The sequence below is a fragment of the Hibiscus syriacus genome, unplaced genomic scaffold, assembly GCF_006381635.1.
Source record: "Hibiscus syriacus cultivar Baekdansim isolate YM2019G1 unplaced genomic scaffold, ASM638163v2 tig00110783_pilon, whole genome shotgun sequence".
NCBI lineage: Eukaryota > Viridiplantae > Streptophyta > Magnoliopsida > Malvales > Malvaceae > Hibiscus > Hibiscus syriacus.
Genome location: NW_024062861.1, coordinates 1,661,365 through 1,688,012, shown reverse-complemented (window position 1 = coordinate 1,688,012; position 26,648 = coordinate 1,661,365). Strand labels below are relative to the sequence as shown.

Here is a 26,648-nt window from a genome sequence, read left to right as displayed (position 1 = left end):
ATGGCGGATAAAGAGAACAGTACTCGAAAGGCAGTAAGCTTGAACGACAGACACTACCGTTTAATCCAAGACCTCTCTGCTCCTCCCAAACCCAGTACAATCTCTTCCTTTTTAGGTATTTGGTTTGGGGTTCAGTTCCTAAATAGGTTTTTTTTTTGGGGGGAGGTATGTATTGATTACCGATTCGATTGCTATGGCTTTTGCAGAAGAAGAGTCTGAAGAGGAGGCATTTCAGGTTCCACGTCGTCTTTGCAAGCAATCCCATAGAGACGAATCTATTCCTCACTTCTCTGGAATCACCGATTTTGATTCTCCTATTGGTATAAGAAATCTTTTATTTACAACTGCTTAGAGGCTATGTTTTTTTATTTTTAATTTTAGGGTTAATATATTTGGCGGGTTTTGGTTTCTTTATTAAAAAGCATGGCATGGTTTGATGTTTACATCTCTTCATTCTGTTAAATGGGTTCCATTGTCCATCAAATTCAAAAATTTTTGTACGGAGATTGGAACCCATCTCTTTGAGTAGGGATAAATTTACGTATGATTAAGATGGAGCGTGGGTTTTGATTTCTTTTCTACAATATAGTATTTTTCTTTTTTCAGGTTAAATGCTTTTGTTTTCTGCTTTATCCAATCAGTTCTGTTTTTGTTTATTTATTTACTGTGTTTTTGTCTGCTTTTTGTTTGGTAAGTTTTAATGTTCTTATCTGAAAGTTACTATCCTTTCTACATTTAGATGTTTTTCACTGCCCATTTTTTCTCATTTGTTTTTCCTTCTCAAAGGATGGTCTATTTGTTTCGTTTCCCCCCTGAAATTAATGACCTGTTCTTTTTCGTTTGAATGAATGGATTTTCAGAAGAGGAAGAAGCAAAGACTTTGAAGGTGAAGATAGAGGGTAGACGTCGTTTGTGTAAAGTTTCATCTCGGGATGCAGATAAAACATTGATTAGTAATGAACCTAATTTTTCTGGAATATGTGATTTTGGTTCACCTTTGCAAACAAAGAATGTTTGTGAGGATGGAGGTCAAATTATAGATATTTTACATGACTTGAGCTCCAAGCTTGAGCTTTTGTCTATACAGAAAAAGGCAGCCCCAAAAATGAAATCTCCAGAATATTCTAGTGCTGATTCTTCATTTTCTAATACATCTGATCCCTTATCAGGTTCAAATAAGAAAATTGGAGGAGGTGTTCAGGATGTAATTAATTTGTGTGAACAGAAGGTTTGTGAAGAAGAATCAAGAAAGATTAAGGAGAAATTGGTGTCAGTGTCTAGGGTACATGAACCTAAGAAAAATTTTCAAAGGCTAAAGAAGAATGAACCCAAAAATGCATATGAGCGGTTGTTGTCTGTGGGTGGGTCTTATGCATCGGAACACGAAGAAGAGGTTGATGATGATTGTTTAATATTAAGCAAGAAACAAGGAATTAAAAAAGCTGGTGGATATGGTAATAACATGAAGAAGTATGATCAGTCTGAGGAAGTCAATGAGCTTGATGATTATGATGATGATTCCTTATCAGAAAGTGATCAGCCTATTATTTTGAATGGACCAAATTCAACCTTTAATCTGCCAACAAAAGTTGCAAAAATGTTATATCTGCATCAGCGTGAAGGGTTGAAATGGCTTTGGTCTTTGCATTGCCAGGTTAAGGGTGGAATCTTAGGGGATGATATGGGCCTGGGAAAAACAATGCAGGTAAGTAAAGGTGTGTGTGTCTTATATATATTTATATATTTGTATATTTTCATGTGGAATCTTTCTTATCTGTTATTTTGGTAGATTTGTGGCTTTCTAGCAGGATTGTTTCATTCAAAGTTGATTAAAAGAGCTTTAATAGTTGCCCCCAAAACATTGCTCTCTCATTGGATCAAAGAACTCTCTGTTGTAGGGCTTTCTAGGAAGACTAGAGAGTGAGTCTACTTGACTTCAAAAGTTCACTGTATTTCTGATGTTAAAATTGATATTGAATTAGTATGAATAATCATTTATTTCTGCTATTTTACAGGTACTTTGCGACTTCTGCTAAAACTCGACAATATGAGCTTGATGATGTACTTCAGGTGATACTTGTTGATTTATTATCCATAATGATGCTATATATAAAAATACGTCAAATTTTTACAAGCAAATAAGAGACAATTATTGCAACTTTAGGATCCATTTGAATTTTCTGGAAGTTAGCTTTTGCTAGTTTTGAAGGTTTCAAGCTATTTCAACTTTGACTAACCTTAAATTCTAATTGATTTTACAAGATTTTGAATATTTGATGTTATTTATTCTATGGTGTTGCTTTCTGTTTAATTTGTGCGTATAGCATTCATACAATAATGGTTGTAGTTCCTCTTTTGTTTGTTACTTTGTTCAGTCTGTTCCATATTAGTGCTTTCATGTTTGGTGAATTTTCTTGTTTCTTGTAGAACCAAGGGATTCTTCTGACAACGTATGATATTGTACGGAACAACTCTAAAGCTTTGAAAGGAGAAAGCTACTACAGTGATGATGAGGATGATATCATATGGGACTATATGATTCTTGATGAGGTAGATGTTGTTGCAATATGGCTTGTAATTCAACGTTTTTTTGGCTTTGGTTACCTAATGAATTTATGCAATTTCTAATTTTATCTAATGGCATTTTCTTGTTTTATAATTTTTTGGGGTTCATATTCAAAAATTGTTGAATCTGCAGAATAGGATAAATCCAATGTATTTGCATAAAGTACGTTTTGTTTAGCTCCATCAAAGCATCCTATCACCAGATCTTAGAATGAATGGAAGGGTGCATATAGGATATAGTTTATATTTGTTGGCTATAATTTGCTACCCAACAATGTGCCAGATTAGCCATCTTGCTTGTTGAAAAGCCATAATATTGAGAGGTCCATTGTCTAGTGCTTGTTTAGAAAAGCTGTTATTGTTTAGATACAAACATATTGTTGTTATGACCTTTTAGTGATCCTTTTTCTTGTACATTGATTGGAGTTCATGTTTTAGTTGTAGACTTAGAATCTTGTCTTATGTAGATGGTTTACAAAATATTGATAAAAAGAGCAGTGGTATATAACATTTTCAATTTTTCTTGATCCTGCATTAGGTATATATATGTTTTTTTTTGCCTTTGTTTCTTCTAGATTCTTTTGGAATAGTAAAGTATTTTGTAAAGTTGGTACTCAAATGTTGTGAGGGACAAAAGATGGCCTAAGATTTAAGCTTTTAGCATAGTTATTTAGAGCAGAAATTTTAAATTTTTTGTTTTTGTTGGAAATGTTCAGATAGCTTCTAAATGATATTTTGTTGAAGCATGATGAACTTCAAAATTAAATTGGGGCCATTAAATAATTGAGTTTTAGGATTATCAAATGATATATGATTTACTATTGATGTATTTTCTTCAGCTAATGGTTGCCTGCTGATGTTGACAGCATTAGGATGCACTCACTCAACATATCTCTTTCAGTTTGCAGTTGCTTAAAATCTTGTTTCCTTTTGAATGTATTGTCTTTCCTGCAAGTGCTTAATGTTCCTTGATTTTCTTTCTGCTTACTGTTCCAGGGCCATCTCATAAAAAACCCTAGCACACAAAGGGCAAAAAGTTTGCTTGATATACCAAGTGCTCATCGGATAATCATAAGTGGCACGCCAATTCAGAACAATCTAAAGGTACATCTTTTACTTTATCTTCATTTTTCTTTGACTCCATAGATGTACTGTATTTTATTTTATGTTGAAAGTAACTTTATATTACCATGTTCTACTTAGTTTTTTCCTTATTGCTTTGTATTAGGAACTGTGGGCCTTATTCAACTTCTGTTGTCCTGAGCTACTTGGTGATAATAAATGGTAATTGTTTTGTTCTACTGGAGTCGTTATGTTTCTGTTTCATGTCTCCGAGTCTTTGATATTTTCTCAGGTTTAAGGAAAGATATGAGCATGCTATTTTACGTGGAAACGACAAAAATGCAACTGAGAGGGAAAAGCGTATCGGCTCAACAATTGCCAAGGTGTGGATAGCTTTGATGGCTCAATCTTGGGCATCCTTTTGTTATTCAGATGTTAAAGTCAAATTGCTTTCTGTGAATATCCAATGTTGCAGAAACTATTGTCATCTATCTTTATATTCCTTACCATTCATTGACATTGTTACCTGCTCATTTGCTTTGGTACTCAAATCTTTTTCACCTCCACTCTCACAGGATTACTCTGTAAATTTGATTTAAATCTCAAATCGCTTTTCATTGTTTTATAAAATATTCAATCTATATAATCTATATAGATAGATCATCACTATCCATGGCTATAGTTATTTTAATTTGTTTTAGACTTAGTACACTTCAATCTTTGCTGCATCCAGTTTCACATGACTGACTTTGTAAAAAGTTAATTTAAAAGGTACTATCATATGTCAATGTTTAATGCTCTGAACAAAAAGTATAGAGTCAGTATTCAAGTTCATCATGTAAGATCTTGGTAAAACCTGACAGCATATAAATGCCGAGGTTTTTGAAGTTACAAGTAAATGCATTCTGGTGAAATTTATTAGTGAAAAATTGCATTTTAGGGAAGCCTATTTTTTATATTTTAATGTTTAATTATATATGTTTTACTATCTATTCTAAATAATATTTTATTAATGTCCATGTTTTGAATCCATTATGTTGCTTATTCATTTTTTTCTTATCTCTGTTATGGCCATTGAAAGTTTTTTGAAATGAAAGAACACATTTTTAATCTTTTTGCCCTTGCCCTCTATGCAGGAGCTAAGAGAACGTATTCAACCTTACTTTTTACGCCGGTTAAAGAAAAGAGGTATTTGGTGAAGATAATGACTCGAGTGCCAAGCTTTCCAAGAAAAATGAGATCATTGTATGGCTAAAGTTGACTGGTTGCCAGGTGCAAATTCACGAACTTGGCATTATTTTTCGGAATGTTACTCTTTGTGGTGGATTATTATTATTATTACCACTTACGGTTATTCACATCTTCCATTTAGCGACGACTGTACGAGGCTTTTTTGAATAGCGAGATAGTTCTTTCAGCTTTTGATGGCTCGCCTCTAGCTGCTTTGACGGTACCATTTTTCTATTCATTTTTCCCATCTTTTTTTGTTCCAGTTTCTTTTAATGTTTATCATAATGTGCTGATGTGCATGCCTGTCAAATGTTTTTTAAGATTTTGAGGTTTTAGCTATAAGGAATATTTTCAGAGATTTTGGTTGTCAATCACTGCTAGAGTTGTAAGCTTCCAGTCTTTTTAGAAGTCTTAGGGATATTTGGCGAAAGAAAGCCCAAGGATGTCACCAGCTTTTTTTGTTGATATACTGAAAATTTAGTTTTGAGAACATGTTCAGGTGTCATTTGTGAAACCCAAAAGGAATTGTTTTTCTTCTCTGAATCTGTTTAAGATGTGCAAGAAAACTTAGAATCTCCTTTTTAACGAGTACGGTTCTTGTGCAATGCTTTCAATCGGAGGAATCATCTTTCAGTTGCTTGCCTAGAATATTTATATTAGGTTATGTAGGTGGTTAGAATTTATCAGCTCTCGGATTCTGACAAGATTAAAGTATCTTCTCTAGAGTAATTTGTCTCTTTCGTCTATCTGTAATATCTGAAATATTCTGCATATATTCAACTTATATAAGATTTGTTTTTCTTCATAATTAGCTGTTAATTTATGTGGTCTAGCTGAAACAGTTTGTGAGGTGGTGTGTACAGTTTTGATGTAGTTAGCTATTATTTCCTTTAATTCTTTAAAACTTTTTATAATGTAATACGAACATGTGGCCATTTATCGAACCAGATTCTTAAGAAAATATGTGATCATCCACTTCTCTTGACAAAGAGAGCTGCTGAGGATGTACTAGAAGGGATGGAATCGATGCTGAATCCAGAAGATGTTAGCGTCGCTGAAAAATTGGCCATGCATGTTGCTGATGTTGCTGAAACAAATGACTTTCAAGATAACCATGACAATCTCTCATGCAAAATATCCTTTATACTCTCACTTTTGGTAAGGGGCTCTGTTTATGTATAAACGTCAAGGTATAAATTATTTTCTTAAATCTAATACATTCGATGCTATTTTTTAGGACACTTTAATTCCAGAGGGTCATCATGTTCTTATCTTTTCTCAAACTCGCAAAATGCTTAATCTTATTCAGGTTTGTTTTAGACCTTGACTTTCTAGCTCATTTACCTTTCAAGGCAGCATGCTGTCTAATTTTTCAAGCTTCTGAATTCTTATAGGTCTAGTTAGTATGGGCAAATTGATAGGAATTTCTTGACTAAGTTTTACTTCAATGGATGAACTTTTCTTTTTCCATTTCTAGAATTTGACCCCTAGGTGCTACAGAGAATTGCTACTTTTATATTTGCTTGTTTATTGCTTATCCTTTTCCCTGCATCCTTTCCTTTCTCCTTTTCTACGGGGTACTACTTCATGCTTTTTGTTATGAGTGCATTAGCAGAATTATTGCTTAGACTGCGACATTGCTCCATGACATTTGCCAATTTGGTGAGGCAATTATACCATATATTTATATAATTTTATTCCAATAATTAAGCATTTAGAGCTTTATTTATCACTCATTATGCCGGAAGAGAAGAAAGTGAAGCTTCTTAATAGTGATAGGTGATAAATTGTGTAACATAGGGTCTTATTGGTTGCTAGATATTTGTAGTTAGCTAAAATCCTAGCTCCATCTGTAGTCACATCTTATAATTTGCTTTGCTAATTTTCCTGAACCCATTTTGACACGAGGTATGAAACAAATTTCTTTATCATACTATGTATCGTGGTACAGTGTGATTATCATAAAATATTACATCAAACTTTTTAATTATTATATGAATTCAAAACTTTAATTTTAAAGGGTTTCACTTTTTTGTTCATGCACAATTAAGAAAACATAAATCCTGTTTTTACCTTATATTCTCCTTGAATACATCAAAGGCCTGACATTTATTTCCTTTTAAATCCTTTTCTGTATGGTGAAACAATGTTCTTAACTTGTTTGCAATAATATTCTTGAACAGAATCATCTGTTTTGCAACATAATTGTCAAAGAATTTCAAATAGGGTGAATTTTCCATATTTGGTATTTAAAATACAATTGTCTTTGACTTGGTTTTAAATGCTTGAAATTGCAAACTTGAGAAATAAGTTGAAGATTTCTTTGAATGAGAAATTATCTAATGGATTACCATTGAAACGTTTTAGTTTCTGCAATCAAGGTTAAGAGGGTAACATATAGGTTTTAGGGTATAGCAAAAGGAAGGAAAGTTGAACGAAAAAAAGAAATAGGTGTGTGATAGTTTTTTAACTCTTGGAGTTTTAAAACCCTACCATCTATGTATCAAAGGCATTTTTCTTCGATTTGTTTTGTCCTTTTGATTTGGAATTTCTCATTCATTACACTTTTTATCCAATGCAATCTTTGATTATGTTTAGTTGTTCACAGGAGTCTCTAGCATCAAACAACTACAGGTTTTTACGTATTGATGGTACTACAAAAGCAACTGACAGAGTGAAGATTGTTAATGTAAGTTGAAAACTAGATTGATTTAAAATTTCTCTCTGTGTTCACATGATTTTTATCTCTTTTATTTTCAGGATTTTCAAGAAGGTATTGGGGCTCCTATATTTCTTCTGACATCCCAAGTTGGTGGTCTAGGCCTTACACTTACAAAAGCAGATCGAGTCATTGTGGTTGATCCTGCTTGGAACCCGAGGTATGTTTGTTTTTCCCCTCTTCAGTTTGTGAGTATACTTTGATTCATACATCCTTTTAAGAAATAAATAATTTGGTAAAATAGTTAGCTTTTCATTTATCTATTATCTAATATAATGTAAGGGTGAATTTTTCTCCTTCTCTAATTGAATACCCTAAACCACCCCCTGGAATTTTTAAATTTTCATATCATTTAGTTATTTTTTTTTATTTTTAAATGATCTAATTTCCTCCCTTCCCCCTAAAATTTTATAACCCCCCCCCCCCACAAAACATAAAATCACGCGTCTGTCCCTGGTTGAGAACAATTGTCAAAATGATGCAAAGTTCATCTGATTTTAATAAACTGGTTACCCCCCCCCCCCCAATTTCTGCCATTATATTTTCCTTCTATTTTTATGCTACGAACAAACTAGCTTCTATGCTTTTCCAAAGTGTGTTTTCTTCACCAAAACTAATTTTACTTTTTCTGTAAGGTTACATTGTGTTTAAGGGTTATAAACTAATTAATATGTTCACAGCACGGATAACCAAAGTGTTGATCGGGCATATCGAATTGGGCAAAAGAAGGATGTCGTGGTATACAGGTTGATGACCTGTGGAACTGTTGAAGAGAAGATTTACAGAAAGCAGGTTGAAGAAATATTGAAAATTTCTTGTTATTTACTGCCATGTTACATTAGTTTTATGTTAAGCTGATGGGACTCTCAGTTACCTGACATTGCATAATCATTGTAACTGTGCATCAAGCGATCGACAATAAATTTATCTGGCAACAATGACTATTTCCTGATAACATTTATAAGCTTAAGATTTTGGTTTACATGTAGGATTCCCATACTCCCAGCCTTATAGCTGTGGTTCCATTTTTCCTTATAGCTAGAAGTCTGATTATTTTCACTAATTTACTTGTTTGCCAAAAAAATTGTGATTTAGATATACAAGGGGGGATTATTTAAGACTGCAACTGAGCACAAAGAACAGATCCGCTACTTCAGTCAACAGGTACTCTTTTATTAAAACATCATGTCCTGTTTAATTTTAAGCATTTAGTATTTACTTTTTTTTTAATATCTTTCAGGATCTTCGAGAACTTTTTAGCCTTCCAAAACAGGGGTTTGACATTTCACTTACTCAAAAGCAATTACACGAAGAGCATGATAGACAACATAAAATGTACTGAACTTGTTCTATCTAGTAGTATGATTTACTTTTACCACATTGCTTATTTGCAGAAAATCTTTTCCTACTATTATAGCACTGTGCTCTTTGTATCATGTTTTAATGGCAGTGAAGTAAGTTGAAATTTAACTATTTCTTTGGGAGTATTAACAAAAACTAATATCTGCTTGAATTTGTTTATTTTCAAGTTCCTATAATATATTGTTCCTTTTTGCCTAAGTTCCTACTCTTTTTGTCTAGTTCTCTTCATTCTTTCTGTGATTGATGGGAATGGTCTGAGATCCACATCTACGAATTCAAAGGTCAACAGATAACCTTTGCAACCAGTTGTTAGTTAGAAACACCAAGTCTACAAATAATTTATTTGGAATAATTGAAACCTTTTATTTTTTACGAGTGTACTTCTCAAAAATTGAAATGGACTAGTAATATCACCATGTTTGTTCAATAGATGCATTCTTATGAAGCAACATAACACCTGCATGTTTGCAGGAGGGCATTGAAAGTTTTTGACTTTATCCAGATCAGTTTGTGACATTCATCTATTATGAATTCTTTTTTTCTTTTCCTTGTTTTGATATTTGCAATTGGGCCTACAGGGACGAATCATTGGAAAACCACATAAAATTCCTGGAAACATTGGGAATAGCTGGAGTTAGTCATCACAGTCTGCTTTTCTCTAAAGCAGCTCCGTTACAAGTTGTAGAGGAAGAAGATGAAGAAGACATAAGGTGAAAACTCTGCCTTTTTCTTGCTCCCTAATGTCTTTTAAATCAAGTCATGTACTTAGGATTCATGGACTTTTCGTTCTATCCATTTTGCACATGAATGGAAACAGGAGAAAAGGAAATATGGCCGTGAGATATTCATCTTCAAGTTCTGCAGTTGAACGGAGTCCTGATGGGTATTTCTTATGATAATCCTTTATTTTCATGATATAATCTTTTACACATCTGTGTGGAACTTGATAATTATATTTAACATATTTGACAGAGCTGAATATGCTTTCAAGCCAAAGGATGTAATGCTGAACAGGAAAAGCGCATCCCCTGAAGACATAGCCAAATTAACTGAGAGTGAAATTAAACTGAGAATCAATCGCTTGTCCCAAATATTTGCAAACAAGGTACGGTTTCAAATCAAACTTCGTCAATAATACAATATTGTGCACAACAATCGAGTGGACATTTGTTTATTGAAAGGCATATAGTCAAGTAATGAAATCAATTATGGTTCTTCCATTTTAGTGTCCTTTAGTTTTAAACCAAATTTCTCCAACAGCAATCTGTTTTAACATAACCTCAAGCTCTTTTTTAAGCATACTTGTTTGAATCTTCTGAATTTATCGGGGCAGGTTACGGTGTCGAGGTTGCCTGATAAGGGAGCAAAGATAGAAAAGCAGATTGCAGAACTGAATGCAGAGCTCCACAAGATGAAGACTGCAAAAGAAGCTCAAACTGAAACTGCAGATGGTGTAGATGATATAACTGGAAAACTGCAAAATGTGTTGAATGTATAGATGATGGGGTAAATGCCAATTGTTTTGTGAACTATCTAGCACTTGGAGTGGAATTTGTGGATATGTTTAGGACTGCCCTCTATATTTTTGTGGTGAAAATTTAGTTATATATGTTTTGTGTGGGTGGCTAAGCACATCTTTTTTGTACACAAGAAATCTAGAATATCTGAATTGTCTGTTGAATTATCAGAATATCAATTTTTTAGTCTTATTACGTTGAATTACTGATTTAATTCCTCTATATTAACTCGGTATAATTTGGCCGTTAACTTTTACTCCATCCATTAATTTTGTCTCATGTAGACTATGCATATAGTTTTAGGAGATAAATCGACTATATGCCAAGTTATATAAAATGAGGAAAATGATAAAATTATCTCTAAAAAGTGTTGATAAATTTATTTTGATAGATGTAAATGAATTGGATGTATAGAAGTAGGGGTGTACAAAAAATCCGAATATCCGATTTTGCGAAAAAAATATCCGAAACCGGATTTGGGAAAAACCGGTTTTTTTTAACCGGATCGGATTTTTTTTAACCGGTTATTTTAACCGGTTTGGAGAAAAAAACCTAGACCGGTTTTTTTACCGGATAAAAAACCGGTTTGAAAAAAGCCGGTTAAAAAATCGGTTTTTATCCTGAAAAAAAAACGGTATGGGTTTAAAAAACTAGCCGTTAATATAGCCGTTGGGGGGGTTTTGTGACCGTTTTTGACCGTTTTTTTCTTTAAAAAATTACCATTTTACCACCCTAAACATGTATATCGAAATATCAAAATATTTTCAACAAATTATCGTAAACATTGTTGCAATTGATGATGATGTAATTTTAATAATATTAAAATCGGTTTTTTTATAACCGGTTTTTTAAAAAAACCATTTTTTTTAAAACCGAAACCGGTTACACCGGTTAGGATATCCGGCCCTCCAAACCGGTTAGAAACCGAACCGGTTATTTTATAAACCGGTTTTTTTTTCTATGGGAAAAAACCGAATCGGATAAAAACCGATCCGGATCGGATTAAAATCCGACAAATGTGCAACCCTATATAGAAGGAATATTTTTAGTAGCCCAATCAATATTGTTAATTGGGGTTAAGTAAGCTATTTATTTTATTGTTATTTTATCACATAACCAATAGTTATGTTTAAGATTTTAAATGACATTTCATATCATCATTGTAGTGGCTGTAATACTGATTAATTTTAACCAATAATTAGTTAGTTTAACAAGATGAGATATTAGATTCCTCAAGTAAAGTAAGAGATTTGATTCATATTGTTGTGAATGAAGTAGATTGAATTGGAATGGTCATCCCTTTAATGTGCTTATGAAATATTTGGTTTAGATTAATCGATTAATAGATTGAATATTAATTGTTAAATAAAAGAAAATGAAGAGATTAAATATCAAATTTATGCATAGTAGAGGGACTAAAGTAGGAGTTAAGACTTATTTTAATGTTAAAATGTTAGATTTTGGTTATATATTTTGAATTTTAAGCTTTTATTACACGGGTATTATTTCAATGCCGTGTTTATAGTTAAACTTGTAAAATTTTATTTTGGTTTTACATTATTATATTTCTAAAAATCTAATTTTTTTTTAAATTTATGTATTTTTATTAAGTTAATCTTAATTATAAAAAATTTAACGATTTTATCCTTTAAATTTATAAATTATTGGATCTTAGTTATAAATATGCTAAAAAATAATAGTTTCATAATTTTAAATCTCTTCATTTTCTTAAAACAATCTAAAAGTAACAGTTTAAATTGAAAAAAATATGACAATAATGCAAAACCCTAATAGAATGATGTCGTGTGGCAGCTTTTAAAGCAGTGGCTAGACTCTACTAGAAGAATTAATAGAATGATTACAACGAGCTGCCATTGTCATCGTCATTATCAGCGGCGTTTGGAGCGACTACCAAGGAAGACATTAGCTAGAACAAGACTAGAAATTGCAGCATCTAAGTTTGATGTTAATGCATCAAGTTATGTAAAGGAGTTTCTATATTTTTCATGCGGCATACTGTTCATGTAATATTGTTGCTTCCTTTAATAATATTGATATTGTTTACTTCGAAGCATTATTTGATACCGATACCATTATTTAGTTTCAATACTAATAACTTAGTATCGATATTATTGAGAGAGTATTGATACTCCCAATACATGTACTCCACATGGAATACATATGCTACCTAATGAAGTATCCATACTCTCCAACATTAAAGGTTAGAAACATTTCTCGTTACACCCGAATATCTATAGATTATTGTGAAATGTGCAACTAAACTTGGAAAATGGTACTAATTTATGAAATGGCCAAAATACTCCTTAAGTGACATAAATTACCCAAGTACCCTTGATGGGTAAGGAACTCCAAAGCGCACCTAAATGAACCTGTAGTGAGCAAGTGTAAACGACAGATCGTTGTGAATGATACATATGCAAGTGGGATTATGTACAATGTGAATATCAATAGATCAATGGCGTACAAGGTGTCCTTTCCGTTCAAGAGTGAATTGAGGGAAAATGTAATAAGAGTGACTAGAGAGTCACTAACAAATAATTAACCCCAAGTCGATTATCAGACTTGCAAATAATATATAACATGAGTAGTGATGATATTAATTGCCTTAAGGACATTAAACACTAAAAAGACCCATTTAGAGGTGAAAATGACCAAAATGTCTTTATACATTAAAATGACTAGAATAGTACAGTCTATAGATTAAATAGATGTAAAAAGATTAATGAACTCTTGTATAACATTCTAGATGAGAGAACACGTGAGGGGACGAGCTCACCTGATTGTAATGAATTGTGATAGTGTGTAGTCGAGCTACCTTGCTTTGCTCTTGTGTGACATTGATTGATGTGTGTGGCCTATCGACACCTATGCATGTTGTAATTGTATTGATGATGATTGCTAGATATCCATGATGCTTGGCTTGACGGTTATAGTGACACCAAACCAATGATTTGTTATTGATTGGGAATTATACCGAGGCTATGTTTAGACCGAGTTTCCTCCATGATCTATACTTGTTGGCTATGTTGAGCTCGGGAGATCATCTTATTGATTGGTGAAAATTTCATCGAGGCATGTGTGACACCGGGTTCTTCCATTTGTGATCAATACCCGACGATTATGGTGACACCAGGTGCTATAATTGTGTTTGTGTGATGATTGTGTATTGCATATGATGATGCATAGTTGTATGTATCGTGGTTAGAGACCCAATATATTTATATTCATGGTGAGACTATATATGTCAAAGCTAAAATGAAAGTGGAAGCATGTTAACTTTAGTGATATGTTGATATATGTTAAATAGATATTTGATATGCGAAAGATATCATAAATTGAGCTAATTGATATTGTAACTCTTACAAATATAGTCGACATGCTATAAGATTGATTTAGCACTTGTGATACGAGTTAGATAGTGTTAGGGAGCCTTAGTATGATGTGATATTTCTTTGGTTGTGTTAAATTGATTCGGTGTTACCTTTCGAGGTGATGTAGTTCCGTTTATCCGTCTAAAGTATTTAATAACAAATGTGAACCACGTAATAATTAAGCATGAAATGTGTACATGGACCAAAGTGATGATCACATCTGTAGTTTGTTTCTCGTTATATATTAATTAAATGTATGGTTCTTTTATTGCATGTTTGATTACCTCAACGTGCTTCTCGAAGCTTACTTTGTATATTGTATTTCTTATGAGTTTGTTTGGAATCTCTCGATAGACTTGAAAAAAGATCAATTTCGATTTGTATTTCAAAAGTCAAAAGCCTATCTCCATCGATGTAGATTTTTTTCCCAAACTCCTAGGAAGGGGACCAACGTTTGAGGCCTTTGTCACTATTTGATAATGTGTTTTCATGTCTTTGTATGTTTATGGTATAATTTTTCATGTTTATGCTATATTGTGACGCAAAGTCTTGTAAATTTGATGAGTATTTTATGTGCATGTATTGACATATTTCATAGTCTTATGCTAGGTGAGAAGCATGGTACGGAGGATTCTAATGCTTGAAGCATGTTGAGAGTATGTCTATTGTGTGTAGGTGGTGATATGGATCAATTGTTTGATGTTTGAAAGTTTAACAATCTATACTAATAGGTAATAACATGCAAGCTTGGTAATTTTTTTTAAACTGATCTTTAATTTTAGGATTTATGTGATAAAAAGAATTTATTTTGTAAACTCATTTTGATGATTTGAAATGCCATAAAACCCTCATATTTGATATGATTAACAATTTAGTTCCGAAATAGATATTTGACAATTATCGAAATATCTCATTGTTTGATTTAATTCTTATTCGATTTTGAATTTCAATCAACTAAGGTGATATCTTCGACCATGTTTTCAACTAAGCCAAGTTAGGGGTGTTATAAAAGAGCAGAAGGATACTCGAGGAAGGCCGAAGTGGAAACTACGTCTCCAACCTTGCGGCTCCATCCATGTCAACATAACACTCCTCCGTTATGGCTTGACAACATAACTTGCAAACCATCATGGAACCGAGCTACCATGGTCGACTCTACCCTTTATCAGTTTCAACCAACCCGTATCGGATCAACTCCGATCTCTAGTTCTCTACTACCACCACAACTGTGTTCCGGTCCCGACCATCAAGAATCAAATATTCAGCCAAGATAGTCCTTAAGAAGCTAGACATCGTCTCTCCCGGTATGCAATCAAATATTGCAGATCATTCAATATTTGCATCATATCTGATAATCACAGTTTTGAATTTGATGGAGATCATTAATTTTGTATTTAAGTAAATGGTTGATGTAAACATGTATTAATGAAAGTAAAAGTTAAAAGTAACAAGGAATGCAGAAGAAAAGAAAAGCAACCGAACTGAGTCTGAATTCACAATGGAAACCAGTCATTGTCAAGAAGGCAGAAAGTGTGTGGTAAAGGTGAAGTGGGCTCGTGGGGGGTCCATGTCAGCTTACAGTGGAGCTTTTGTCTCCATCTGCTTCAGACCTCATGCATGCATGCATGCATGGGATATAATATATATACCATACATCATCACACACACTAAAACTTAAAAAAATTACTGGGTTTAATTGATTTACCGCACAAGCTGAACGAACTAGATTGTTAAGAGATTTACCGGTATCTCTTGTGATTCTAAATTCGAATATCACATACGTTAAAATTATAAACGTTTATTGTTAAAAATATAAAATATTTAAATAAATATTACATTTTATTTATCTCATATTTATCAAAATAAAAAATAAAAATGATTTACCATCGTTTAATTGATTTGTATAATGATGATTACCTTGGCGTTAATAGTCTCGTGTTTGAATTATGAGCAATAATTTTTAATTATTATTTTTAAAAATTATATAAAATTTTATAAAAAATAGTCTTATAATTATATTTATTCTCATTAAAAAAGTATTTTAATTATTTTCTATTAAATTTATATTTGATTAATTTACAATTATTTCTTAATTAAATTAATATTCAATTGAATAATATGTAACATCAACTCAATCAGAATAAGCGATGGCATATGTAAGAATTGTTCAGGGTGGGCACAAAAATTAATATTCGAGATCTTATATATATTAAAAATTCGTTGACAAACTCATCCATCAAAATTAGGTGTGTAACGCAGGTTGGTTTGTATTAATCAGGATGAAACCCTAAAATAAAAAAGATAATAAAAAATTTAAGTACCAAATGAAACAAAAATAATAATTTAAGTATTAAACGTATAATTTATCTTTTTATTTATGCTAAAAAATATTTCTAAATATTTAACAAATAATAATAATAATAATAATAATAATAATAATAATAATAAATATAGATAATATATATGTATGATTGATGCAAAAGGGTTAAGTGGTGGGTGTACCCCAAATGCAGGTAGAGGAATCAATGATAACTGTGAGTGAGTGGGTTCGAATTTACATTCACAAACATAATGTTCATCACCTACTTTTTCTTTCTAGTTTTTATTTATTATCTAAACTATTTATTTATTTTTCACGTACTCTCCTGGATCTTTTAGGGTTTTCCCCAGTAATAATATAATGGCATTGAGTTTGGCGCGTGAGTAACACGTGGTTGAAGTTATACCTTTCAACTTGGGATTTGTAATTTTGCAAGTACTTTTTCTTTTCTTTTATCCTGTGGCTTGCAGTTGCCAGTTGAAAATGACTTGTGTTTTGGTATCTTAGAATAGGTTATTAATGTTGATAGCGATACAATAAATTAAGACTTGTTGGATAAAAAATCAACAATTAATTCATCTTATGATAGGAGATATTAGTTTTTTTTAAGATATGTTAAAAGTTTAAATTTTAACGTTTAGGTATGTAAAATAAATTAGGTTAAGGTTTTATTGTCTTTGTAGTATTTAATTTATATTAGTCGATTAATAAATCAAATATTAATGATTATACTAATACAAATTGGATTTTGTAAAGGCTCATATGAGGGCAACCATCCACAATTCAATTTGCTCAATTCATAAATGTTAGGATTCGAACACTTGACGTTACTTAAAGAATCTAGTGCTTCATCCTATTAGATCAGCTAAATTTTAGTTATACATGAACCAACTTACATCAGTGGTTAAAAGAATAATTATTGTTCCAAGAGGTCACGGGTTTGGTGGACACCAATAACCGTAAGGGTAATTGAACATTTATTATCAAATGGTTGAGTGTACTTAGAACATATACTACTTTATAATCACCTTTAACTTAATAAAAAAACTAATTTTTGGTTATGAAAATATAATTATTTAATTGTAAAGAAAGTTATGTAACGAAAAATCTACTTATATTAAAATTTTTGTTTTTAATCATCGTTTAGTAGTAAAAATATAGTAAAATATTAATTCAAATTGTGCAGCAAAAGTCCATATTACGATAAATACAATGTAATATACATTAAAAGATTTTTAATTATTTAATATTGAATACTCATATCACATAGTGTTCAAACTCAATATCTCAAAAAATAATATTAATTATTTAACCACTAAAATCACTTTATTTATATACGAATTACATCTTAAACCATTTATATGGAATCAAGATGTAATTTGAATTACAAAATTCTACCGACCTGCTAAAGGGACAGAAAATAATAGAAGGAATTGAAGAACCTAGTCCACTTGTATATAAAGTATGTTTTCAGTCAATTCTTAGTTTGCATTGCATGATTATATATACAGCATTAGGAACATTAACCCGCATAAACTAATACAACTAGAACTACAGATACCATCATTCAACCTAAACTCATTTCAAACTCTCTTTTTATATAAAAATTGACCTTAAATTACGTATTTACTCATAGAAATTCTAAATTTATATAAAACTAAAATAGATTTACATTGTAATTGAATCCTGTCTATATATATAATAGTAAACCTATGTCCTATGGGTTTATGTCTGCTGAAAAAGGTGTTGGTATATGTATATCTTGCAAGAGATTTGTTAGGTTAAACCATATGATAATTTAGTGATATTATTGATCATACCCTAGTAGCTATTAAAGGCAAATTAGCCCTAACATCTTCACTTGCCAAAAACTAGAGCTTGTCGACAATCAGAGATGGACAAGGACAAGAACAACTACAAATGCATGCAATGCAAAGTTATTTCTTCACTCTAGCTAATTCGACATACATACATGCATGCATGTAATTTTCTTTAGTCTGGGTTGATTACAAAGTAGTATTTGTCTTAGTCTATTGATAATGCAAACACCTTACAAACGTAACTGCTCGAATCTGAATCGTCTTAAGAGAACAATAATTCTTTTATCACTAAGGTTATTCAATGAATTCCGGGCATACATTTAAGTATGGGCACGGTATGTCTATCACATGTGGGTTACAGTTACTTCGACTTTCAATCTCCTTCCGCTATATGCCATGCATGGATGCATAAACCATTCAGCCACTGCACAAACAACGATTTCTTCATTATAATTTTAGTGAGAGAATTCACGTTCGAATCTTAAAAATAAGATTGATGGGTAGAATAATCACTAATCTCGAATATAGACTATAAAACGAACATAAAATATATAAAAACACTCAAAACTTTTAGGTAAAGTAGTTTCTTTACAAGGTATGAACGAAAAGAAGGAAGTTGTGGAAGCAGAAGAAGGAAAGAGTTGGGACATATTGGGTACTCTGAAGGGGAACATCTGTAGGAGCAATTGAAGAATAGGGTGTCAATTTTTTCTCCCTTAGTAAGATTTTACTTTAATTAATTCATACTATCCGTATCGCACAATTTTAATAGATGAATCTCTCACTCGAAATTTAAGATCTATTTAAATGATATCAAAATGTTTACTAATTAAATTAGTTTAGTTGATACAATATGTCCATTTCTTTATAGGTTAGCAACAACCTAACCCAACAAATTTAATACTCGTTTAGCATTACAAATACCAACCCCACTTCATTATTTTCTTTTTTCCGAATGGAGGGAACCCACTCACAGTAAATAAGCGCGTACCGAGACCTTCTTTTTCTTACAGTGAATCTTTGTTCTTTATGCGTACACGATGGGGTGTTATAGGTAAAGAAATGTATAAAATAAAACAAGGTTTCATCTTTATTTGTATTTCAATATCTGTGTGTGGGTGTTGTATGTAAGGGTAAACCAAAGGTTGAGAGAGAAGCGAATAAAGAAAGGTGAAATTGGTTATTCTCTGAAACTTTTTGGCGTTGGCTTGCGGTCTCATACGTCGCTTTCAGTCATAAATTAGGGGAAAGGAGAGAGCTTTCAAGGCTAAGCAAAGCAAAGCATGAAATGGAAAACTCTTTCTTTCTTCTTCTCTCTCTCTCATCGAGCGGGAAAAAATGTGGAGCCTTTCTCTTTCTATAATTCATATATTCTCACCCTTGAGTGCACCATAGAAAGATAGATAGAGAGGTAGATACAACAAACCTTTACATATCTATCGTCAAACAATTTCTCATCTTTCTCTTTCTCCATCTGAGTCTGGGTATGGGTCTTCCTCTTTCTTTGTTTTCCTTTCCTTTTTAGTCTAATTTTAGCTACCCGGACTTTGCTTTCCTTGTTTTCTTCCTCTTCTTCTGGTTTAGACGCTGATTTCTCTTTCTGGGTACGTACTTGTTTCGAGAATTAGCATGGCGGTTGTGTTTGAAGGATTTTCCATCCGGTGAGTTGTTTCCTTTGGGTTTACTTTATGGATTTTAGAAAGGTTTTTCTTCTCCTCCTTTTTTTCTTCTTGTTGTTTGACTTCGTTAATCTGTTGTTTTTGTATAGAGAGTATGCTTCCAAAATGAGAAGCATCGACGTGGTGAAATGCTGGCCCTTCAGCGGAGACTCTTCTTCGGGTGATGATGATGATGATGGTAACAGTAAGATGAGCAAACAAAGCATGGAATCTCTTCTCCCTCCGATCACAGTCACCAAATTCCGCTGGTGGTCCGACGAGCTTGATCTTCTCAAATCAATTGAATTACAAAGCAGCAGCAGCCGCGGCATGGAAAAGAATAATCTTCAAGAAAAGGAAGTAAATCTTCACGTCGGGGAGAAATCCTATGAAAGGTCAGACATGTTGGAATGTCCAGTTTGTGGGGCATTTTCTGCTTCAACAGTGAATGCGTTGAATGCTCATGTTGATAGCTGCCTTGCTCAAGCATCTAGACAAGCGAGGCGCCAAATGAGGATGCTAATTAGGCCTACAAAATCAAGAACCCCCAAGAAACGTTCCATCACTGAGATTTTTGCTGTGGCTCCTCAGATCCAGAAGGTTGATGCTCTTGAGGAAGATGAAAATGGAGGCCTGGAAGAGTTGAATTGCAAGACTGAGAGGCCAAAGAAGAAGAAAGTGGCAATCGTGAAAAAGTTGATGAACAAAAGGACTAAGTTGAAAAAGAAGAATAACAAGCAAAATGGGCTGATGATTGTTAACAAGGTATGTGATTTACATCATAAAATATTGCTTATTATGTGCTTTATTATAATCTTGAGTAGTTTGATTTCATTTTATGTTCATATCATGATGAATAGCCATTAATTCTTTCTAATGTGGGCACATGATCTTGATGAATTGCAATTTGAGCTACTCCATGTACTGTGTAGTACAAATCTATGTTCTTCATTTGCGTTTTCTCTCTTTCCCTTTCTGATTTCTATAAAATTACTGCTGATAAAGCTGTTTAAAGACTGTCTTCATTTCGAAGACTGAGATCACTGAGCAACTACCTTGCAATTGTACTTGTTGTGTGCAATAATGTTCACCAGCAGCACAAAGAGAGGGGAAAAGGTAAAAAGAAAGAGATGAAGTTTTCATGTTTGGGAAGGTTTGAGCTGGTTATTAAGGGAGCTTAGGGGAGGTGTGGTGCTCCAGCTGTACAATAAGGGTTGGGGCAGAAAAATCTTCCATTTGCTAAAGGTTTCTTGTCCTAGATTTAGCATATCTATCCTAGATTACTCATGCTGTTGTTTTCTTTTGACTATTGTTGCAATATTTTTTTCCCTTCTTTCCTCTATCAAAGATAATCATTTAGCTATTGGGGCCAGTCTTGGTATTGATCTAATGGCTAGTGTTTCAACCTATTGTTGGAGTTTCTCATTATTGAGATTTATAGATTATGGACGCTGGGGAAGGGCTTGAATAATGATTTCAGGTGAACTGTTTAAGCTATAAGGTAGGATTGATGATAATGTGGACTGGAAAATTGCCAAGAATATGGAGAATTGTAAATTGTTGTCATGATCTTATGAGAGAAATGTGTACTGGCTATGGTAATTCTTTGTCATGATCTGGTTGAAAGTTGTTTGTTTGAGCAGATCATATATTTTTGGCTTACTGAATTGTTGAGGAGTCCTATATGTTGGTACTAGATCTACTGTGTGAAGCTTTTTCTGTTCTGGGATTATGTCGTCGATGCTTAGCCAGCTGCATAATGAGATAGCATCTGTTCATATTTTATGAGCCTCTTGTAGTTTTTTGTAACCCTTCTTTGTGTTAATGGCGGAAACGTTGGATTTGTACGGATTGTGGTTTTACTGATGGTTTATGGATGAAGTCATCCTTTTTCCATCGGGCATGGACTTTCGCACATTGTTTGGTCCTAGTAGGTGGAATTTGTAACTATCGTGAAAATGCTTTCGGCCTATTGATATGAGTTTTCCATTGGCTTGATGAGGAAGTGTTGATGGAAAGCACAGGAACATGGCTATATAACGTAATTTTGAGATGAAAATATTGACAGAATGTTCATTGTAGATGATGATGGTAGCTGAAAATATGAGCAGTCTTGTTTTATAAGTTACACTGGTTACTGATAGTCCATCTTGGTTAGAGCATGAGGAAATAATAATATTTTATTTATGCTGTTGCGCTTCCCAAAACACATATGAAAGATCTTCTGTTGGAAAGGGGCAAAAAGATATCAAAATGATGATGAAGATACTCTTGCATTATGCCAGTGTATGATGTTGTGCAGTCTTTATCTGTAAGTTTTGTGTCTTTGTGAAACATACTGTAGAAATGTAATTAATACGGCAAATAAGAATGTTCTTCCAAGTATAAAACGATTGGCAGCTGATTCCTTCCTAGGTACTTTGCTTACTATGTTTCCTTCTAGAACAAGTGTTGTGCAATGGGTTGTTTGAGAACATTCATGCATGCAGCATTACTTTGTTTTGCCTATGTTTCGCAGTTGAATTCAAAAACAGTTGAAATGACTTGAATTTTTCGAGAAACTTGGCGTGATGATGTTTCTGTTTTCGTGTCTCAGGAAAATGGTACCAAGCTGAAGCTGCAAACTCCTGTCAATTTCAGTAGAAAAGCTAATCATACACTGTGCAATAGGGGCTCGAATGCGATTGCTGTCCCTGGAGAGAAACCAAGTCTGAAATGCATGTCTGCAAAGAAGAAAAGGAAGGTGGTTCAAGCATCGCAACTAATTGTAGAGTGTGAAAAGCCATGTTCGCCTGTTCGTGGCATTCTCAAGAACCCGGTCAAAAGTATTTCTGGGAAAAATGCTGTAACATGCAATTTGAGGGTCACTACTCTAGCAAGCACCAGTGGCATTCAACATTCAGTCAGGCATGTCAGTTTCTCAGGTAAGGATGACATACTTGGTCCACATAAGAAACATGTTGCTTCATTCGAGGAAAATATCTGCCGTGTTGATTCCGATTCACTTGAGCTGTTGGAAAAAGGCCACGAGAATGATGACGATAAAGAATTTCCGACTGGAGAGAGAAACACAAGTGACGATGAGGATGTCTCTTTTAGCACAGAAAATGAGATTACGGTGCAAGATGCAAAGGAGAAGCAACTGTGGCCTGATATGCATTATAATGATTATATACCAAAATTTCTCGGACCACGTATCTCGGCGCAAGAAAAAGAAAATCAATTTTCAAATCGATCTTTGCGTCCAGGTCAAGTCGTATTAGGGTCTGGTAATTTGCATATGTCTAACCAAGGTAATCAAACTGCATTTCATAGCCCTCCGTATGCTGTGGCTCCTAGACACTTCTCTGCAGTGGAAGGGATCCAGAATCCTTTTTCCAACTCTCAAGTAGGTGGGGGTGTTTCAACAATTTTGAAATGCAGTTCCCAATTTGTTGATTATTTTGGAGATCGCACCCAGGAAGTCGCTATAAGTTCTAAGGCAAGTCCGAGGGCATCTTTGCATCCTTCATCATCTGGTTTTTCTTCGAGTAAAAACGCAAATGGAAATTCCCCGTTTACATCACAATTCGCATCACAAAATGTTTCTGGTCATGCTTTGTCTCATCAGCTATTGTATCGGCCGACTCCTAGTGAACTGAGGGGGAGGTTGTGTCCCTTCCTGGACCGTGAATGGAAGGAAGTTGCCTTAAGAGAAAAGTTCCGGGACGAGGAATTTTTGGGCTTGCCTCTTAATTCACTAGGTGAACTAGTGCAGACCAATGCAAATGGAAAAGGAGGACTCAACCAGCAAAAGAAACCGAATCCAACACCAGGTTCTTCCAATAGCATTAAAAATCTCCGCTTGCCACGGGGCGTGGATGATCATTCAGTCATGAAAGGGAAGCATTTTATTGAAAGAGCACTTCCAAACTACTTATTTCCTGCTCAGAATCAAATGAACATACATTCATCGGCTAGAGTAGGGGCTGCAGATTTACAAGACCATAGAAAAGATGGCTACTTTACAAATTCTGATAGGAGATGCAGCCGCTTTGATTGTTTGATGGATTCAGACATAAATCTGATGAACATCTCTTTCAGTGGATGCGAACAATATGACCAGTTTCAGAACCCAAAGGAAAAAGACATGAGCCATGCAACGGAAACTGCAGAGATGTTGCTGAATAGTGCCACTGCAACAATAAGGTTGATGGGAAAAGATGTTACAATTCGTCAAAGCAGCGATGAAAGACAAGGATTTGCAGATGCTCCTAAAAGTACTGCCCTTCAGAATTCCTGTGTTAATAAACATTTTCAGCAAGACTGGCATCTGGATCGAGCATCAGGAATGCGTAGTGAAGCAACTGTTCGACAATTTGAAATAGCGAGAAATCAGGCCTTTCCCAGCAATGTACTCATGAAGCCTCTTGAATCTAATTTCTTTCAACCAAGCCTTAACTGGCAAGCAAATCCGGAATTCCAAAATAGCAGCAGCATTACATTTGCTCAAGATCCTAGTCCAAGCTCACACCATTTTGCTCATCCACATACATCCCATGCTACATTTGAAAATGGAGCTGACTTTCATCAGTCTTTCTTATCAGGAACAGAAGCATTAAGAGTTACTTCCCGACAACCGGCTGTATCTGCTTCACGCCGAAAGTATCAGAATATAAAGGGGTATTCTGTTGAACTCGAAAACAACCAGAATCTACAGAATGCTGGAAAGTCATCTTTCAACTTTCCCTTTTTGCACCCAGATCATGTTGAACAAGTCCAACCATATTGGTGTCCAGAATCCTCAAAGAGCCTGATCCCACGGTTATTACAAGCAACACAGCAAGTGCAGGCACCTAGTACACCTTCTCAACTGTTTCCTGATGTGGGTGGTAGACATTGTCCGCATTCTGCTCATACTAGTTTTCTTATTAACCGCTCGGTTCCTCGTTTTCCAATAGTTTCTTATGATCGCAATCCGATGATCTCTTACTCACAAAAGAAAATTTCAGCTGGGAAACCATCTTTAGTTCACTCCCCATTCACCTCATCGCTCCCGGTAGTTAAACCAACATCTGTTAACCTAAGCCAGAGGAATGGAATCAAGTTCAAAGACAGAATGAAGTCAAAAATTGTCAGCAGTAAGGATTCTGATATTTGCCAGAAGACAAGGAAGGGGCCTGCGCTTAAAGCAGATTATCCAATGAATCCCATGAAGGTAAAAAATCTAGGAATTCGAGATGAATCAAGAGCTGCAACTCGGTTGACAAGAGAAAACTTCACTGATGACATTCAACGTAACATGGAATCACTTGAAATCGAACCTGAAAGGAATGAAGCAAGCTTTGGAGGATGGATTCCAAACCAGTCTCAATGCATTGAGTTTGGACTTTCAGCTGGAATCGGTTCTTCCAATGTTGATTCATATGGTGTGACAAGATTGAGTCCAATTAAACTGAGTCCTGGAGTGAAGCACATCCTGCAACCCAACCAAAATGCGGATCAGGATAACTCAAGGTTGATCCATTCAACCATCCCTTTTGCATCCCTGACCAAGAGCGGCAACATGTCGGATACTCGGAAGAAATCAACAAAGATTTACAGGTTTTAGTAAGTCTTCTCGTCCTGCTGATAATTTTCCTTTTCAATGTTTGTCACCCAGTTTTATAAATCATTCATGTGATGATGGTACAGGACTGTCTACTAGCCTAGCGGGATACGAGGCCGAATTTCAATGCTCCTTGCTTTCAAGTTCCGTGGAATCAATTAAAGAATGAAGCTCAGGTTTCATGATTTGCTGCCATCATCAACCAGTGAGGTTGTATATTTATATACATATGTTGTATTGACGGACATAAAGAGCAAAAAAACCCCCCCAAAAAAAATCACTTGCATCAGTTAAATTATTACATCATGAATGAAGCTCTAGGCCAAGTGTTCCAACAAAAAGTTGTGTTCTTAATTTAAGGTTTGTGTACTGGGAATTTGGAACCCAAAGTAGTAAAAGTGGATTTATGCTTTCACAGACCATTTTCTTATTAAAATTGTACGATTGTCCTTTATGTTTTCGGTTCGTCCGATTTTAGTTACCGGTTCAAAAAAAATCTTTTAAAAATTTAAAAATCCCATCATCAAGACGTTACAACATTGTTCATTAATGATTACTCCTGATTAACTTATGTCTACTTGATTGAACAAAGGACAAATCTTTTAGAAATTTCAAGAATTCAAGTCATTGGTTGAAAATAATATTAAGATTCTTCGAAATGATAGAGGTGATGAATATTTTCTAGAATCGTTCCCCATGTTTTACGAAGATTGTGGAATATTCATCAAAGAATAACATCACATGCACCCAATAAAATGCTGTAGCTGAAAGAAATAATAGAACCTTAGTAAATATGATTACTAGTATGTTCTTAGGGTTATTATTGGCAGACCACCAATAGAAAACAATAATAATTTTACAAGCGGTCTTAAGATGATAACAAATATTATTTTTATTTACTTTATAAATATTTCATAAGATTTAAGGACACTTGTAGAATCACCCCCCACACTCATAATATACCAAATAATAACTCATGTTGTTAAATGTCAAATTACATAATTATCTTTGGAGTGATGAACTATTAACATTTTGCCTATGAATTATGGAATGAGGGAATAAGCCTATTAATTTTTTTGGGTAAAAGTTTGAGAATTTCAGATATCATTAAGTCAAAAAATTCTTATTAGAAGGATTTGAACAGTGTAATTTAAGTTAAAAATTTAGATAACGTGTATTTTTATTTTTTAAATTTCCAAAACATTTTTAATGAAAACATTGAAAATATTTTTTTTATATTTTTATTTGCTTTTGTTTCATTTTTGGTCTTCAATATTTTTTATTTTTTAAAAAATAAAAGTAATCTTTAATGAAGCAATACAACCAAAGTGTTATACAAGACCCCAATACTTTTAACTATAGAAGATCCTAAAACCTTTAATGAAGCAATGGCTTCAACAGATGTAACTTTTTTGG

At 33.7% G+C, this 26,648-nt stretch overlaps 2 protein-coding genes across 3 annotated transcripts; both read left to right on the top strand.

The window, feature by feature from the left end:
* Nucleotides 1-10,515, top strand: LOC120140187 (protein CHROMATIN REMODELING 24-like). Its single transcript, XM_039155202.1, is given in 23 exon segments — nt 1-94; nt 207-320; nt 861-1,705; nt 1,790-1,920; nt 2,016-2,070; nt 2,428-2,550; nt 3,562-3,669; nt 3,794-3,849; nt 3,920-4,010; nt 4,764-4,808; nt 4,810-4,899; nt 5,000-5,077; nt 5,806-6,015; nt 6,095-6,166; nt 7,466-7,546; nt 7,618-7,736; nt 8,257-8,368; nt 8,672-8,740; nt 8,817-8,911; nt 9,517-9,648; nt 9,756-9,821; nt 9,911-10,043; nt 10,272-10,515. Coding segments are annotated over 23 exon segments (3,084 nt in total). The 3' UTR covers nt 10,437-10,515.
* An 8,062-nt stretch (nt 10,516-18,577) lies between these two features.
* Nucleotides 18,578-25,667, top strand: LOC120140345. Of its 2 annotated transcripts, none has more exons than XM_039155327.1 (5): nt 18,578-18,582; nt 20,007-20,410; nt 22,242-24,602; nt 24,645-25,228; nt 25,319-25,667. In XM_039155327.1, exons 2-5 carry the CDS (start codon nt 20,048-20,050, stop codon nt 25,329-25,331), a joined length of 3,321 nt encoding a protein of 1,106 aa, XP_039011258.1. In that variant the 5' UTR covers nt 18,578-18,582; nt 20,007-20,047; the 3' UTR covers nt 25,332-25,667. The 2 variants fall into 2 exon arrangements, with proteins under 2 accessions (XP_039011258.1, XP_039011259.1); XM_039155328.1 differs by having other exon boundaries at nt 24,645-25,234.
* Nucleotides 25,668-26,648: the final 981 nt, after the last annotated feature.

Coding starts and splice junctions, on each gene's coding strand:
- LOC120140345 (XM_039155327.1), top strand. CDS start 20,048: ATGTTGGAATGTCCAGTTTGTGGGGCATTTTCTGCTTCAACAGTGAAT. Junction 20,411..22,241: donor GGCTGATGATTGTTAACAAG/GTATGTGATTTA, acceptor TTCGTGTCTCAG/GAAAATGGTACCAAGCTGAA. Junction 24,603..24,644: donor TAGTTTCTTATGATCGCAAT/CCGATGATCTCT, acceptor TCAGCTGGGAAA/CCATCTTTAGTTCACTCCCC.